Here is a 14,870-nt window from a genome sequence, read left to right as displayed (position 1 = left end):
CGACAGCCGTTTAACGCAGCACGAAGGCAAGCTTTTGGCAACCGATCTGTGGAGCGATCGATTTGCAAATTTACCAAGGCGATATGTGCCCAGATAGAGGATGGATCTCCTGAATTTGTGGAGATTTGAGCACCACGCGATCGCGGATAGGATGTAAGCTTTGTCAGGGCGACGCGATGGCGTTGGTTTTGGACTGATGCATCGAGCATAAGTTTGACGAGCTGTGTCTGTGTGTGGCTTCGCGATGGCCTTGGTTAGCCTGGAACTTGACGTCGATGGATACGCCCGTCTTGTTCACAAGGTTGGCGGGACGCTGCTTTGACAGCAAATTGGTTTCGAAGTGCGTGACGACAACGAGCACGAGCCATCGCGATGGTCGGAGGCTACTATCTGTGCTGTCAACACAGCCGGAACGAGGCATCGCGACCGACAGCTTTCGACAGGCATGAACGACATGAATAAACCCAAGATGATGATCACATTCGTCCATTTCGTAGCATATCGAGCCTAACGATGAGCGGCGGCGGCGCTCACTCGAGTCACCGACATCTCCAAGAACGCAGGCACGACCGTCATGGCATTGTACCTGTCGCGCGTGTTGGCATGGTCGGTCAGGGCAAAGTCAAAGTGTCGGAGAAACGTCGCGATGACGACAACCATTTCAGCCATCGCGAACCGCTGGCCGATGCAGTTTTTGCTGCCCATGCTGAACGGCATGTGCACAAACGAGTGGGACTTGCCGCCTCGCCGTGCCGCATCGGCGTTCCATTCGGGCGACCCTTCCAGAAACCGCTCTGGAACAAATTCCGTTGGATTTGCCCACGTTTGTGGGTTCAAATGAATGGCGGACGTCAGGATGTTGATCGATGTGCCCTACACCACGCGGTGACGACGGGTGCACGCACTGGCCAGTACCTTTGGCAGGAAGAGGGAGCTGCCGTCGAGCATGGGCACGTCATCGTCCGCGTCCACCAGCCGCCGCATGAGCTGGAAGAACACCGGGTGGAAGCGCATGGTCTCGTTGATGACGGCAGTCGTGTACTTGAGCGAATGCACGCCTTCCCACGTCGCGAGCGGATTCGTCGTGTGGGGGCTGGGCGCGTCGAGGAGGGTGCGCACCTCGCTTCGTATTTTGGCTACGACGTGCGGCCGCCTGGCGCACTCTACCATGAGCCAAGCCAGTGCAGTGCTCGTTGTTTCGTGGCCCGCTGTCATAAATGTCATGGTATGCGTCAGGGCGTCGCTGTGGGAGGTGGCCGAGTCGGCCAAAATCAAATCGAGCAAGTCGCGGGAACCAGGCGTCGTGGTTTGATCTGTTTTGGAGCACGCACTCGACGACAGTTTGTGCTTCATCACGTCTGCAATGACGTTGGCCAGGATCGCCTTTGCCGCGCGGCGCTGGCGAAGCGACGGCAGTGGCAAGTGCATGAAGCCCGGCACCGAGAACATCCCAATGAGAACGAGCGGGCTCGGTGACATCTGTAGTTTCTGGTACGCTGCGAGGGCTTCCGGGTGCGCGTAAAAGTCGAACCCAAACGCCACACGCCCAATGATGCCGAGAGTGAGCTCTTGGAGCACTACACATACGGGTGTGAAAGACCGGGACGCCACTCGATCGATTGGCCATGGAGATTAAAACTCACCCACTGCCATGTTCAGGCGCTTGTTCGAGGCTGCCGCGGGTTCCAGGACGGACGTGCAGCAACGACTCGTGAGCTGCTCGAACACGGGCACAAACGACTTGACCTGGGCGGCGGTAAAGTGTGGGTTCAAGAGTTTGCGATGCGCGTCGTGCCGCGCCCCCTCGGAACTCACCAGGCCTTTGCCCAGCACGATATCCTACTCCATCAAACACCACATGACGACCCTGTGCGCATGATGCACAACGGACCGACAAGTACGCTCGAATGATAGGATGGCGGGGGTACTTTGAGGCATGCGTCACTAACACGTGCTGCAGAGCTTTCGGGTCCGACAGCATGACGGTATGCGAGAAGAGCTCGCGGTAGTACACAGCCGGCCCGTACTGCACCAACCACGACAGGTACGGCTCAGGGTAAGCGGTCGTCGTGTGCCACGATGCAATGCTGCCTCGCGTTTCGAGCCTAGATCGACAAGTCGTGAATCGATCGCGCACGTGTGCCAACTTACGCGTTGCCCAAGAGGAAGCTGGTCGGGCGCGGACCAGGGAGAACGTTGCGCAATGGATGGTACATCCACCACTGAACCACCCCGAGCGCAATGCCGACGGTCACCGCGACGACGCCGGCCGACACGGTCATGGAGCCCCACCACCATGGCTGGAGCATTGCATTCCACAGGACGTCCATGGGGGGGAGTAGTTGGAGGCGGCGCAATCGCAAAATGGCGCATGGCGACATCGCAACCTTTCCCACCGACGTCGTCGGGACCGTAGACTTGAAATTTGTATGGGATGCCTATCGTGCTATCGTAAACCGAGCCCCGCTTCTTGTTTTGGCCGAGAGACGGGCAGGCGTGGCACACGACCACTGTAGCCTGGTTGCACACGTTTGGTTCCAGGCGCTTATGCCGAGGGTGCTGGTGCAATCTCTGGAACTGCAAGGACTACACCACCCCGTCGACGATGCGACGGACAATGACGAGAACGAGACGACGGGCATAATCCAGGCCACACTCGAGTCCTTGGCCAAGGCGGCATGCACACCGATGACCATGCTCTGTGCATTTCCGTCTCGTTCAATTGATTCGGAAGAGCGGCAGAATCCGATCGAACAGTCAGAAGACAAATTTGTGGCGTGCCCGACAATCTCAACCAAGAACAACTTCAAACGCGACAGCGCGCATCGAAACGAAGAGGTTCGTTGTCTTACAACCGTGCTTTTTTCAATGTCATTATATATTGAATATCCAAGTGTATTGGATTCTAGAGGGACTCTGGAACGCTTAGTCCATCCATCGTCGAGTGGGGTGTGCGCTGTAGACAACGATGTTGCGGGCTGAAAGCATGCGCCTGGCCGAGCTCCGATGCTTTCTGTGCGTACATAGCACGAGTTTTACGATGCCTTGCGGCCCGTCGTGGCATCCATTCGCGAGGGCGACGATCGACATGGTCCGACTGCACATCCAACGCAGTATCCATGCGAGCGCACGGATTGAGGGACTGCACAATTGCGCCGAACCAGAGTGCCGAACGCATCAGAGTATAAAGTAGCACTGCTGGACAGTTTGTAGCGACTGTGGTTCTGTTTACCAGCATTGAAGGCCGCATTCGAGGCTACCAACCTTTGCAGACTCTACTATTGCTTGTACGAGCGCAGGATGCGGTTTGGTTGCGCAAGCATGCGTCGATGGCCGACGGGTGCAAGTCGCGGCCATCGGACGGTCACTCGATGCACGTGACGTGTGAATTTGACAGCGGCATGGATGGCGGACGTCCTTCGCAGCCCATGCGTCGTGTTGCGATTGACAGATACGACCTTCTCGACGTGGATAGTCACGCGTCTGTACTCTTGGGTTGGTGTCGGCGATCCTGGTGTCCATGTCGGTGCTGAAAATGCCATTCTTCCACATGAATCCCTAGCGCCGTGTCGAGTCGACTCGAGCAACGCTGCGGACATTGTAACCTGCTAAACGCAATGGCATCGTATATCGTGCCAGCTTCATCGCCAACGTCGAACGAACTAGAGAGTACGGCGACTAGCACCGAGTCGCCTTCGCCATGCCAGGCTGGCATCGCAACGTTTCGATCAGCAGTTACACCAGTGGACAATCGGTTACGTGTTTGCCTCCATCCGTGTCCAAAGTACAAATTCGCTGGACGACAACACAAAGTCGAGCCTTCACCCGATCGAACACTTTCCCACAATGCGCTCCAATCAGCAACGTTCAAGCACGCTGCGGGACACAAGTCAAACCTGCCGGCGATCCTAGTTTGCGCTGGACTAGCCTCTGGGGTGGCAAAACCAATCTCGTCGGACCCCCCACCCCGATGACGTGGTTCCTGGAAGACAGAATGATGGTCTTGGACTCGTACGAATAACCTGCGTGGACAATACCGAGTGATGGTCATTCCTTGGTGGCTGTTTCGTCAGCCAATCGCATCGCGGCACTTCGTCATGTTGGGCAATGCGTTCTTGACCGAGGTGGACGGGCTCGTGGAGCGCCAGCGCAAGGCCCGAGCGCAGGCGCACAAAGCGCTGCAAGCAAGCATTGCATGCCTTGAGCAGGATATCGGTCGACACGTAGATGCGAGGCTGGATGGCATTTTGGCAACTCAACGACGTGTTGAAGACGAGTGCTTGGCTTTGGGGAAAAACCAAGTGATGTTCCATCAAAAGACGATTCGGTGGAGAGCCGAGTACAAACGATTTCGGTCCGAGGTGGACGACCTGCACAAGTTTGAGCAGTGGATGCAGCACACGGAAGCCAACATGCTCGCGATCTGCGGTAAACTCGAGTACGTCTGCCACGAATTGAATCGGGGCACTGCCACGTCCCAAGATGCACAACTACCACCGCCTTCCCTGTTTGACTAGCCGAGAAATCAATGCGAAATGTACTGAATGGACATACGACGTTGTTACTTTTGCCCGCTTCCTCTGCGGATCACGGGCTGTGGCTTCGTGAAGAGGAATCACACATCGACCTCGTCCAATACATAGAGTGGATGCAAAAACGCCGACCGCACCTTCAAATGGGCAGGCAACTCACGCTGTTGGGTAGTCGATAGTGAACAAGGTTAGTCAGCGCGCTGCAGGTGTCACGAAGCTAGATTTGCACAAAATTTTGATTTCTCAACAAAACTTTCCGTCGTACATAACCCGCCGATTACTGCATCTTGACCTGACATGGCATGTTGCAACGGAGTTGGGGTTTCAGAAGCGCTGTAGGTCTGTATCACGGCCGAAGAGGACGGCTTTTCATCCACCTCCGCGACGTGCCAGTGATTCACCGTCCCCGACACCAAGCGCATCGAGACGCTTGCTGCGTTCACCGGGTTCTGGTACCCAGAGTGCACCGACTCGAACTACCTCGGCAAGTGAGTCCGCCCCGTCAGGTACACGTCGGGGAAGGGCCACCAGTGGACATACGAGCTCCACAGTGACATTGGCCTTGCGCAGACATGTTCAATGACATCCAACTTAGTTGTTGCCTGCCTGGCGACGACGTTAACATGACGCTGTCAGAGTTGTATTGGCAGGCGTATGGGATTTCTCGCGCCGACACCGATGCTGGGATCGCCACCACCAACCTAAAGGATGGCGGTTGGACCATCGACGTCGAGAACGTGGTGTTTGTCAGCGTCAACTTCGACCCGTGGGCATCGGCTAGTATCACCAACAACGCCACGGGCTTCGTCAACCTCAAGTCGCACGTCGAGCATTCTGACGGCATGCCCTGTGGCTGCGATGTGTATGCAGCTGCCCCGTCCGACCTCCTCGCGCCCCGTGCGGCCCACGACCACATCGGCGTCGGCCATCCACGCCTTCATGCGTAAGCTATCCTAGCGGATCCGATGCTGCGTGAAAGTCTGCCTAGTGGAGGATCACTGTCACGTTGCTACTGCAGTAAACAAACGGATAGCAAACAGTTCGTCACCTCTGCCTGGCACTGGTGTCATGTCTGTTACAGTCGGTTACGGTGAAACCGAATCCTAGTTTCGAGGTGATTGGCGTTGGAATGTCAACAACAAATGGGCGCGCTGCCAATCGTCCGGGCAGAAAGCCCACTTTGTCCATTTTGCTGCGCCCGCTGTCCTTTAACCCGCCACGCCACTCCCAGGCGTGCGGCATCCAAATACTGTGTCCCCGACAGTGCGGCGCGCTGCACGGCGCTCGAAAGTTGTATTTTGTTGTTTGAAAAAATCCCGGGTTACCATTGGCTAATTTCATCGTGCCTCGCTCTGATTGGCCCGAATGTCAAAGACTTTTTCGCCTTCCGGACGCACCGCAATCGACAGCGCCTGCACGACAAACCCGATAAACTAACAACTTCGCCGTCGAACACTTTGCCACACTGTATGAGCCCGCCAACGACGACTCGATTGCTCTCTTCGTGTGTGTTGATGATCGAAGTACGCAACAGCCAACACCTTGAAATATCGATTTTGATAGGATCAGTCTCCACACTAAATGCGTCCATTTGAAATAGTGTGTGACCTTGGAGAACCAATCGCAACGCGGTAAATGTGAACCCGGAACCAATCAAAAGCGTTCGTCGACTGGGCATGAGTTGGCAATTGGCTCCATTTTGCATTGATCGCTCGACGCCGGAGGCCGCGGGGCGCCGCCATGGACTCGTCCAAGGAGCACTTGTTCGTGTTTTCCAACCCAAAGGCTGGGATGGATGATATCGACCGCTCTACGATCAACCAGACGATCTACGATCTGTCGAAAGACTCGGCGTTCTTCAAGAACTCAGTCGACAAGGACGTGCAAACGGACAAAAAGATTGCAGCGATGCGCACTCAACTGGGTGTGAAGCGGCGGCATAATCTAGTTGCCGATGTTGACCAACGCGTGGCGGCATTGGAAGCCAGTCGCGACTTTTCTCGCGTGCACGTCGTACGTCCCATACTACCCCACTGATGTGATGACAATTGCGTTGCATAGGTTGTGGACATGGACATGTTCTTTGCAGCGGTTGAAATGCGAGACAACCCTTCCTTGGCTCACGTTCCGATGGCGGTCGGTGGGATGGGCATGATCTGCACAGCCAACTACGCCGCTCGAAAGTTTGGAGTGCGCGCAGCGATGCCTGGCTTTATAGCCAAGAAGCTGTGTCCGTCGCTCGTGTTAGTGCCACCGCACTTTTCAAAATACGAGGTGCTCCAGCTCAAACGGCATCTCAAGCGTATCATGGTGGTTTCAATTTACATTGTCGCTGTGTTTAGGCGGTAGCCCACCAAACGCGCGACATCTTTCGAGAGTTCGATCCGCATTTCGTCGCTGGCAGTCTCGATGAAGCATATTTGGACATCACAAACTACATTGCTTCCGTATCTACCACCACGTTGGGTGGTTCTTCAGTGTGCGACCCCGACGCGAAATGCTCTAGGGGATCGGTATCGACAGAAGCGTCGTCGACGCCCCGCGCAACTGCAGGTACGGTCGACAAACGAGCCATGGCACTGCGGCGACATCTCCAAATTCATGCCACGACATTTTCATTTGCGATTCCAACGCAGTGCTCCATGCAACTAGGCAATGTGTTTGTGGTAGAACCGAATGGGCATGCATATGCCTTTGACGAAAATACTTCCATGGAGGAAAAGGCGGGTGCTGTGGTGCAGGAGCTCCGACGCCGTATCCACCAAGCCACGCAGCTCACCGCGAGTGCTGGAATCGCGTCGATCCCAAAACTCGCCAAGGTAAGTCTGCCCCCTTTCCACGTTGTCCCCGCGTGTGAGTTTCTCCATGGCACTGCCTTGAATGCCTCAATCGACCGTCGGTGTGGACTTCAGGTATGCTCCGACATCAACAAGCCCAATGGCCAATATGTCCTCCCATTCAACCGTGATGCAATCGTCAAGTTCGTCCATCACTTGCCCGTGCGCAAGTTTGGCGGGATCGGCAAAGTCAAGGAGAAGCTGTTGGCCCAAGTGCTGAATGTTGCGACGGGTGGCGACCTCTTTGCCCGGCGCTACGACATCTTTCATGTGTTTTCGGAAATGTCAGCGCAGTGGCTGCTGCAGCTAAGTCTCGGCGCGTCGGCGTCCCCTTCCCACGATGACGATGGCGACCGACCGTGCCAAAAGAGTGCCAGGTGCGACAGGTGATTTGGACTTGACTGTGCTTTCAGCGTCGTTGTCGTTTGTCTAGCATGGAAGGAATGCTTCCATGACGTTAGTTCTCACGCGAGATGCGCGTTTTAGCCGAGAAACCACGTTTCGTGCAACTAGCAGCTTGCAAGAACTCTTGGAACGGTGCCAAGTCCTTGTCAAGCACGTCCACAGCGATCTCAACGAGGTACGTACTGCATCATGAGCTCGCTTGTTTCGTGCGTCCCTCGGTGGATCTGGGTGGGGTTTCGTTGCATTATGTTCGAACGAGTTGTTGTCTGGGTTGCCATCCACGGTGCTGGAATCGTGCGATTCGTGCATTGGCACACCGTGCATGCTTCGTTACCGCGGCTTTTGTCGTAGCTCCAGCTACAAGGCCACTGCTTGACAGTCAAGCTCAAGACAACGCAGTTTGCAGTGACTTCGAGGGCTTGGACATGCAAGTCGGCGCTTTCCCAACTCTCGGAGATGCTTGACGTAGCTTGCCGATTGTTGGTCAAGGAATTCAATGTGGCGGCGAAGAAGCATGCGAAAGATGCATCCGGGCCGGTGACTTATCGACTGTTGGGCATTCGCATGTCTATGTTGAAGCCAGCACCTTCGTCTTCTGCGGGGGCATGGGCCTCTCCAATCCCAGCTACCTCCACAGCCGACCACGATTCAGCACCGCAGCCCCCGTCTGTAAGACAGCTGAGCCTCCCTGGGGTGCTGCACCCTGCATTGGTTCCCCGCCAGCTTTCATCCACTGCACCACACGCCCACCACGACGCTACCCCATCATCGGAAGCGCGAGAACCGTGTCCCGTGTGTGGCTGCCACTTTGACGTGTGGAGTTTGTTTCTGGTGAATGAGCACATTGACCAGTGTCTGTCCAAAACGCGATCACAGCCCCGACGCAACCATCCTTCACACGTGGCCAGGGCTTTCAACAGCAACGCGATTGCTCTGTCGGGGAGTACCTCCAAACTGTACTCCTCGCCGTTCTTTCAACCCAAGCCGACATAACTGGGGCACGACATGCCGTGCTTAACTTAAATTGGACTGCATGTTCAATCGTCTTTTCAAACGACACCGCGCGTTTTTACTGCAGTGGGAAAGATGCTACAAGCAGATATCGTACTCGAACGATCCCATGCAATTCAAGTGGATAGAAATCTCGCCCACACGGGTCTGGGATGCGTTTGCTACGGCGGTATGCAGGCCCCACGTGATGGTGGCGACGAACTGCGCCGCCCTCTTCCACGTTGTTCGGTGAGTCCAGAGCGCTCGAGAAGACGGGAAAAACGGAGGGGGTCGGATTGTCCATGGCTCCTGCCTTATCGTCCGTGCACGCTGCTTGTCCAAGGTTGTGTGATAAGTGGGATGCGGGGGCGCCCTCGTCTCTATGGTTGGGTTGATTTGATGGGTCAGCAGGGGATGTGGCTTCTGTTTGGCGTCCATGTGGTGTGTGGCTGTAACCCTGGAGAATGGATGGCCTAACCCGTGGGAGAGGTCGCCGGTCTACGCACAGCGCCTCGGCGAACCTGTCCCCCGGGCGAGGTTGCTCTGTCGTCACAACAGCAGAGAGAAAACAACGCATGTGCACTACTACTACTGTGATGCCCATCGAGGAAGGCCTACTGTTGTGTTTATGGGGTGAACATGTTCAGGTTGAAGGAAAACAAGTTCAACTAGCGCGACGATGGCGGCCCTAGCGACAGGCTGGCCAATGCCTAGTGCAGAGCTCGCTCTTCCTGGGGCGGCGGGTCCGTGGACCGGTCACGGGCGTGCCGTTCAGCCTCGTTCACTTTGCCGGTCGCCGACGGCTCGAGTTGTTCCGAGGTTGGACCATTGGAGTGCTGGTCAGGAATGCAGATCGGTCCATGAACCATAAGACCACGAAGTCGCCGTGGCGAAACGTTATTACGGCCCTTTGACAAGGCCCCGACGCCAGGGCGTCGCCGCCGCGCTCAATCACCCGTGCTGCTGTCGGAGGCAGTATAGCGCGGTCGGCCGTGCGTGTCAGGTATTGCGGGGAAATGAATTGCCATCGACCGTAAGTTGTGAAGGTTGGAGACAGCGTGGATTCAGTTGGCATGGCCCTGTCTGATCTCGACCACGAGAGTGCACACTGCCTTGGACGATGCGCTTCGCCCCTCTCTCTCCCAGGCCACGTCAGCCCGAGGGAGAGAAAGCGGGAGGTTCTAGCTCGTGGCGTGGGCGAAATCTAGCGTTGACACCCCGAATCTTTGCCGCTGCGAGGTCCATGCCTGAAACATCACTTGGCCTGTGGAAACTGCCGCCTCAATGCCTCGTGCCGTTTCGAAACCTAATTTCATATTTTTCAAACATATTTGAAATATTTCTGACCTGGTTCATTCTATTTCAAAAGCATTTAAAACAATTCTTCGAGTCGGAAGCATCGGATTTTACCGCCAGCCTCAACGAGTGGAACGCTTCGGTAGAGCCGCCGCCCATTCTGTGCGACATGGACCGCTTTCGTCACGCGCAAGTGCGTCCTGTTCGCTCGCGCAGGACACTTTGCAACTTTTCCCGTCGTTGCCATGGGTACATCAGGGTCGCGACAGGTCTCGGCTGTCACCATGATGGAGGTGGGCCACCACAGCGCGCTCATAATGCTAGCCAAGCCACATCTGGACACGTCCCCAGCCTCGTCCCCCATCGGCCCTCCCCGTCGCCAAGCGTCGTCTCCAGCTAGGTCGCCACGTGACGCCGCTCTCGATTCAGCCCTCGTGCGTGAAGTGCTCAAGTGCCGTGGCATCTTGCGACTGGTGTGTCAATTCCAAGACGGACTCGACGCCAAACTGCACGCGCTAGTCGAAGACTACACATCCATGCCCCCGCACAACGAAGCGTTCATCGTCGAAGCGATGCTAACGCTTCGATTGTCGTCGAGCCGGCCGCACTCTCGCCGCAACCTGCATGCAAACAACAAGCTGGTGTCGACAAGTCTGAAAACATGCGATCCGCTGGCTGTTGTCAAGACTCTGTATCGATTCCGACGCCAAGAGGTGTTCACGTCGTCGTGCTTGCTGTATTTGGCCAAACAGGGCCACCTCCGTGTGCTGGCGTTCCTGCACTCGGCCGGGTGCCGTTCGTTCACGCCACAAGTTATGGACGCCGCCGCGCAATACGGTCACTTGTCTCTCGTGCAGTTCCTCCACACGCATCGCACGGACGGCTGCACAGTCGCGGCGCTCGATGGCGCCGCCAGACGTGGCCACATGGAACTCGTCCATTTTCTACACATCCACCGCAACGAAGGCTGCTCGCCAGCGGCAATCGACGGAGCCGCCGCGAACGGCCATCTCGAAATTGTGCAATACTTGCATGCAAACTTCCCCGCGTTGTGCGACATCGAGTCGGCACTCAAGCTCGCGACGGAGAAGGGGCACATCGACATCGTGCGGTTCCTGCACGAGTTGAACGGTGGATCGAATGTGCTGAAAGTGCTCGTGTGGGCCGCGCGGAAAGGCCATCTCAACATTATCAAGTACATGCAAGCGACCCACGAAGAAGCGTTTGTGCGATTCAACCACCACGTCATGTACACGGCGTCCGAACGGGGTCACACCGCCATTGTCGAGTACTTGTCGAGCGGCGAAGCGACCACGTGAGTTGCGTGTGTGGCCTCTAGGAAGCAGCGTTTACAGGAGTATTTATGTTTATTTACAGCCCAAACGTCAGGCCGACAGGCAAACTGCCGTTGTGGACGAGGCACGTTTAATTTTTTACCGGCTGGCAGTCGATCGATACCAGATATCGATGCCCTGCGCTCCCTACAATTGCATCGAGACGGCACTTGGCGCTGTTGACTGCATTGAGGTTGACATGCATGCGTCTGTGAGCGGCTGGGGAGAACGTGTTGTCTCTGCCAAAGCTATCGTGAGCATCCGTTGTGCTGCCCTTCATTCAATCAACCCAGCAGGTACGTTGGACAAGTTGACCAGGCTGTTCATGCGAAGGCTGTGTCCCCGTCGCCGCGCCTGCTTCCTTTGTCTTCCCCGTCGGTGTACGCTATGCCGCACCCCACCCTCTTGAAACACAAGCGCCGGAGCGCAGAGTCCAAGTGACGGCGGAGTTTAGTGGCAAGGGCGTAACCACCCGCGATCCGTCGGTTTCGCGGTCGGTTGCTCGTTCGATGTGCCAGTTTATACTTGGCTACACTATATGCGTGTGGCATCTATCGTCGCAATATGTTCGTCGGGAGTTTCCATTTGCAATCTGCCACCAGCCACGGCTGGAGCGACACCGCTCTGCAGTGAGCGCAGATCAGTCTGTCCATTGATAAAGGGAGCCCGATCGTGCAATGGCGGACCTGGCGCTCCTACACATGCCCGAGCTTCGGATGCTAATCTTTTCCTTTCAACGAGGCGTCCCGTACGCGCTGACACTCCCAATGTGCATGGGCGGAACGTCGATGCCTGTGGGGAAGGCATGGAGCCTCTTCCAAACCCTTACACAAGCCAGCTCTTCCGTCCGGACTGCCAACACTATTCGCACGAAGCCCTCCAACGCTGACGCAGGCAAAGAAGTGACGTGGGCGATTGCGCTGCTGGCCCATCTTGACACCCACCAAGCCCACAACATCGCCGACCACCTCGCATTCGTCGATCTGTATGCGCATCGATGGCCACGCATGTTCACACAGCTCGTTCTGGACGGGTTGGCCGAAACTGGGAAGGTCGCCATCCTCGCGCACCTCTACTCGACCTACCGCGTGATTTGCTCTGCCAAGGCCCTCAAGCGGGCGGCCCAATTCGGACACTTGAGTGTGCTCGAGTACGTCCACGCGCACCAAATCTACGACGAATGGAGCGTGCATGTGCTGGACAAAGCCGCCGCCAGTGGTCACTTGAACATTGTCCAGTTCCTGCATAGCCACCGACCCGAGGGCGGGACGACTGCAGCGATGGACTTGGCCGCGCTAGGCGGGCATTTTGATGTGCTAGTCTTCCTCCACCACGCCCGGACCGAAGGCTGCACAACAAACGCCATTCGCAACGCAGCCAAAGAGGGCCATCTCGATATTGTCAAATTCCTGAGCGCCCACCGCGTCGAAGGATGCACGAAAGAGGCTCTCAACATGGCGGCGGCGGCTGGTTACTTGGACATTGTTCACTGGCTCGTCCAACACCGCACCGAAGGAAACGTCGAGGAAGCCATGGTGTATGCGGCGCGGCATGGCCACGTCGACGTGGTCAAATTTTTGCACGTGAATGGGAGATGTCGACGGACAAAGTCTCCGAGTTCGAGCAAGATACTGGTCGATGTGGCGGCTGCGAATGGACACTTGGATGTTGTACGATTTATCCACGATGTCGCGGGGCATGAATTGCCCCCGTGGGGATGGTGCAGTGCCCACGTCAAGGCCCTCGTGACCCCACGCCGGAAGAATGGGGTTGTGACAGGCTTCTTTTAGGTAGCACCAAATGTAGGCAGGATTTAGTTTGGATGATGGCGTAAAATCGTTTGTGGCGAGGGGCGGCGCGGTCGATATGCGCCCGAGAAGTGTTTGACTGGTGACCTCTAAATAGCTGGGTTCAGGCGCCGACGCCCCGGAGTAGCTGCAGTTCCCGAACAGACATCGCCTCCAACGCACTGGGTTCCCAGCCATGACTGGCGTTGTGTGTTTGCTGGTACACGGATGTGAAAATATGACATGGCGACCGTTCATGTGAGCGTCAGCGACACCTCACGACGACGCATTTCGCACGTTCAAACGCACGAGAGAACTCAAAAGCGTATGTAAGTATATAACGACACGATGTGCGTTCTCGTAGTGTCGCTGCTTGAAATGGGTGGCATTATTTGATGCCTCTCACGTCGTTCCCGTGAGGAAGTTGTCGGGCGGATCCTTGCCTGGCAGGGTTTGCAACGAGGAACTCTAGTATTGCTCGGTAGCCAAGAGCAGCGGGTTGTCGTGCTGGGTCGGCTTGAAGTCGTAGTAGATCAAGCTCACCTACACCGCCATTTGCATGAGGCATTCATGGAGGCGCCGACACAACCACCAACGCACCACTTCTTTTTCATGCTGGAGGCCGCCGTCGATGCCGTATTCGTGCAATGTCAACATGTCGTCTGTGAGTTCGTTGCCCTCGGCAAAGTGTTCTTTGCATATCTTGAGGTTTGTGATCGGTCCGTGGCGCTTTTCAATCTCTTTCTACGGGCCAGCCACAAGTGTCGAAATGGAATAAAATCGTGAGGTTTTGTTGATCGTGGGCTGTGCGGTCATCCCACGGACCTTGATCGAGAAGAGTCGCGTTGTTGTCTTGGTGCGAAAGCGAAAGTTAAGGTAGCTCCAGTTGAGCAACTACAACACCATATGAACCACGACTGCGCTAGCAAGACGGGCGGGCCTACTCGCATGTCGAGTGTCACAAACTCGTCCACCTCGTCAGGCACGTCCAGCGGCACGTACTGCTCTGCCTACAACATGCCAGGTCACTCTTGTTACCGCAACAACTCGTACCGCGCTCTGGCCTTCGCTGCCTTCGTCTGCCACCGACGGCTTGGTTTTCTTGACCTTTTTCTTCACCATCTATTTCTGGATTTGTTTGTGTCGTTTGTAAGGTACAGTAGTGGGTGTCCAAAGTTTTCATACGGTGGACAAATATTTTTTCTGTGTCTCATTTCGACAGAGAAATTTGCATTCGTGTGGAAAAATTTGAACTCGAGATTGGACGTTTGACTAATTGTCCGGCATAATTTGGGGCAATAATCATCGTGAAAAATTGACTCAAACATCGATACCCCAAATAATCCATGTCTATCGTTTTCATACGATTTTACAAATATTGGCGCCAAACATTGAATTCATGCCCGATTTAATCGCGGTACATCACAACTTGTTTTGATGACTCGATTGCTTTGTTGTGTGCTATGGTGGCGAATCCAACTGATGAACGATCTAATCCTGTACATCGTTCGTCTAGAATGAACCCCGATGGCCCCAGGTTTTGTTGATCGTGGGCTGTGCGGTCATCCCACGGACCTTGATCGAGAAGAGTCGCGTTGTTGTCTTGGTGCGAAAGCGAAAGTTAAGGTAGCTCCAGTTGAGCAACTACAACACCATATGAACCACGACTGCGCTAGCAAGACGGGCGGG

General features: G+C 55.7%; 8 protein-coding genes across 11 annotated transcripts in view; 6 read left to right on the top strand and 2 right to left on the bottom strand.

Moving 5' to 3' along the window:
• Positions 1–2,786, bottom strand: part of H310_12504 — a 3,330-nt gene extending 544 nt beyond the window's left edge. The window contains exons 1-5 of one of the 2 annotated variants that reach the window (XM_008879573.1): positions 2,152–2,581; positions 1,892–2,105; positions 1,644–1,839; positions 916–1,577; positions 508–873 (exon numbers count right to left, since the gene is read on the bottom strand). In XM_008879573.1, coding sequence (XP_008877795.1) covers positions 508–873; positions 916–1,577; positions 1,644–1,839; positions 1,892–2,105; positions 2,152–2,381 — 1,668 coding nt within the window. In that variant the 5' untranslated portion in view covers positions 2,382–2,581. Of the gene's footprint in view, positions 1–456; positions 874–915; positions 1,578–1,643; positions 1,840–1,891; positions 2,106–2,151 lie in introns of those variants that run through there. The other variant, XM_008879572.1, reaches the window with a different exon arrangement.
• Positions 2,787–4,068: 1,282 nt separating this feature from the next.
• H310_12503 (hypothetical protein) lies at positions 4,069–4,572 on the top strand. The gene has a single exon (XM_008879571.1). The coding sequence runs from the start codon at positions 4,098–4,100 to the stop codon at positions 4,515–4,517; it is 420 nt and encodes a 139-aa protein (XP_008877793.1). The 5' UTR covers positions 4,069–4,097; the 3' UTR covers positions 4,518–4,572.
• Positions 4,573–5,104: 532 nt separating this feature from the next.
• On the top strand, positions 5,105–5,479 carry H310_12502 (hypothetical protein; the record flags this gene model as incomplete). The annotated part of the gene is made up of 1 exon (XM_008879570.1): positions 5,105–5,479. One exon carries the CDS (start codon positions 5,105–5,107, stop codon positions 5,477–5,479), a length of 375 nt encoding a protein of 124 aa, XP_008877792.1.
• A 745-nt stretch (positions 5,480–6,224) lies between these two features.
• On the top strand, positions 6,225–8,820 carry H310_12501 (hypothetical protein). Of its 3 annotated transcripts, none has more exons than XM_008879568.1 (7): positions 6,225–6,545; positions 6,594–6,806; positions 6,875–7,085; positions 7,185–7,351; positions 7,445–7,746; positions 7,856–7,949; positions 8,126–8,820. In XM_008879568.1, the coding sequence occupies exons 1-7, from the start codon at positions 6,273–6,275 to the stop codon at positions 8,765–8,767; spliced, it is 1,902 nt and encodes a 633-aa protein (XP_008877790.1). In that variant the 5' UTR covers positions 6,225–6,272; the 3' UTR covers positions 8,768–8,820. The 3 variants fall into 3 exon arrangements, with proteins under 3 accessions (XP_008877790.1, XP_008877791.1, XP_008877789.1); XM_008879569.1 differs by having other exon boundaries at positions 6,227–6,545; positions 7,203–7,351; XM_008879567.1 differs by having other exon boundaries at positions 6,227–6,545; positions 6,875–7,351.
• Positions 8,821–10,191: 1,371 nt separating this feature from the next.
• H310_12500 (hypothetical protein) lies at positions 10,192–11,902 on the top strand. Its single transcript, XM_008879566.1, has one exon. The coding sequence runs from the start codon at positions 10,306–10,308 to the stop codon at positions 11,377–11,379; it is 1,074 nt and encodes a 357-aa protein (XP_008877788.1). The 5' UTR covers positions 10,192–10,305; the 3' UTR covers positions 11,380–11,902.
• A 169-nt stretch (positions 11,903–12,071) lies between these two features.
• H310_12499 (hypothetical protein) lies at positions 12,072–13,249 on the top strand (the record flags this gene model as incomplete). The annotated part of the gene is made up of 1 exon (XM_008879565.1): positions 12,072–13,249. The coding sequence occupies one exon, from the start codon at positions 12,072–12,074 to the stop codon at positions 13,182–13,184; it is 1,113 nt and encodes a 370-aa protein (XP_008877787.1). The 3' UTR covers positions 13,185–13,249.
• A 197-nt stretch (positions 13,250–13,446) lies between these two features.
• On the bottom strand, positions 13,447–14,313 carry H310_12498 (hypothetical protein). The gene is made up of 5 exons (XM_008879564.1): positions 14,235–14,313; positions 14,126–14,191; positions 14,007–14,075; positions 13,782–13,925; positions 13,447–13,724 (listed from the first exon to the last, which is right to left on the bottom strand). The coding sequence occupies exons 1-5, from the start codon at positions 14,301–14,303 to the stop codon at positions 13,650–13,652; spliced, it is 423 nt and encodes a 140-aa protein (XP_008877786.1). The 5' UTR covers positions 14,304–14,313; the 3' UTR covers positions 13,447–13,649.
• A 267-nt stretch (positions 14,314–14,580) lies between these two features.
• H310_12497 (hypothetical protein) overlaps positions 14,581–14,870 on the top strand; it is a gene marked incomplete at both ends in the record, with an annotated part of 1,858 nt that continues 1,568 nt past the window's right edge. Inside the window, one exon of the mRNA XM_008879563.1 lies at positions 14,581–14,598. Within this exon, the coding sequence (XP_008877785.1) occupies positions 14,581–14,598 (18 nt within the window). The remainder of the gene's footprint in view (positions 14,599–14,870) is intronic.

This window comes from Aphanomyces invadans (genome assembly GCF_000520115.1).
Source record: "Aphanomyces invadans strain NJM9701 unplaced genomic scaffold supercont1.40, whole genome shotgun sequence".
NCBI lineage: Eukaryota > Oomycota > Saprolegniomycetes > Saprolegniales > Verrucalvaceae > Aphanomyces > Aphanomyces invadans.
Note: the sequence above shows the minus strand (reverse complement) of the source record. Positions and strands in the feature narration are given on the sequence as shown.

What these genes read in the sequence shown, in the direction of transcription:
- H310_12501 (XM_008879567.1), top strand. Translation starts at nt 6,273, where the DNA reads ATGGACTCGTCCAAGGAGCACTTGTTCGTGTTTTCCAACCCAAAGGCT. An exon ending in CGATCCCAAAACTCGCCAAG is followed by an intron (nt 7,352 to 7,444) that starts GTAAGTCTGCCC and finishes TGTGGACTTCAG; the next exon opens with GTATGCTCCGACATCAACAA. An exon ending in TCCACAGCGATCTCAACGAG is followed by an intron (nt 7,950 to 8,125) that starts GTACGTACTGCA and finishes CTTTTGTCGTAG; the next exon opens with CTCCAGCTACAAGGCCACTG.
- H310_12503 (XM_008879571.1), top strand. Translation starts at nt 4,098, where the DNA reads ATGTTGGGCAATGCGTTCTTGACCGAGGTGGACGGGCTCGTGGAGCGC.
- H310_12500 (XM_008879566.1), top strand. Translation starts at nt 10,306, where the DNA reads ATGGGTACATCAGGGTCGCGACAGGTCTCGGCTGTCACCATGATGGAG.
- H310_12498 (XM_008879564.1), bottom strand. Translation starts at nt 14,303, where the DNA reads ATGGTGAAGAAAAAGGTCAAGAAAACCAAGCCGTCGGTGGCAGACGAA. An exon ending in GCAGCGAAGGCCAGAGCGCG is followed by an intron (nt 14,192 to 14,234) that starts GTACGAGTTGTT and finishes GGCATGTTGTAG; the next exon opens with GCAGAGCAGTACGTGCCGCT. An exon ending in CGCGACTCTTCTCGATCAAG is followed by an intron (nt 13,926 to 14,006) that starts GTCCGTGGGATG and finishes GCTGGCCCGTAG; the next exon opens with AAAGAGATTGAAAAGCGCCA.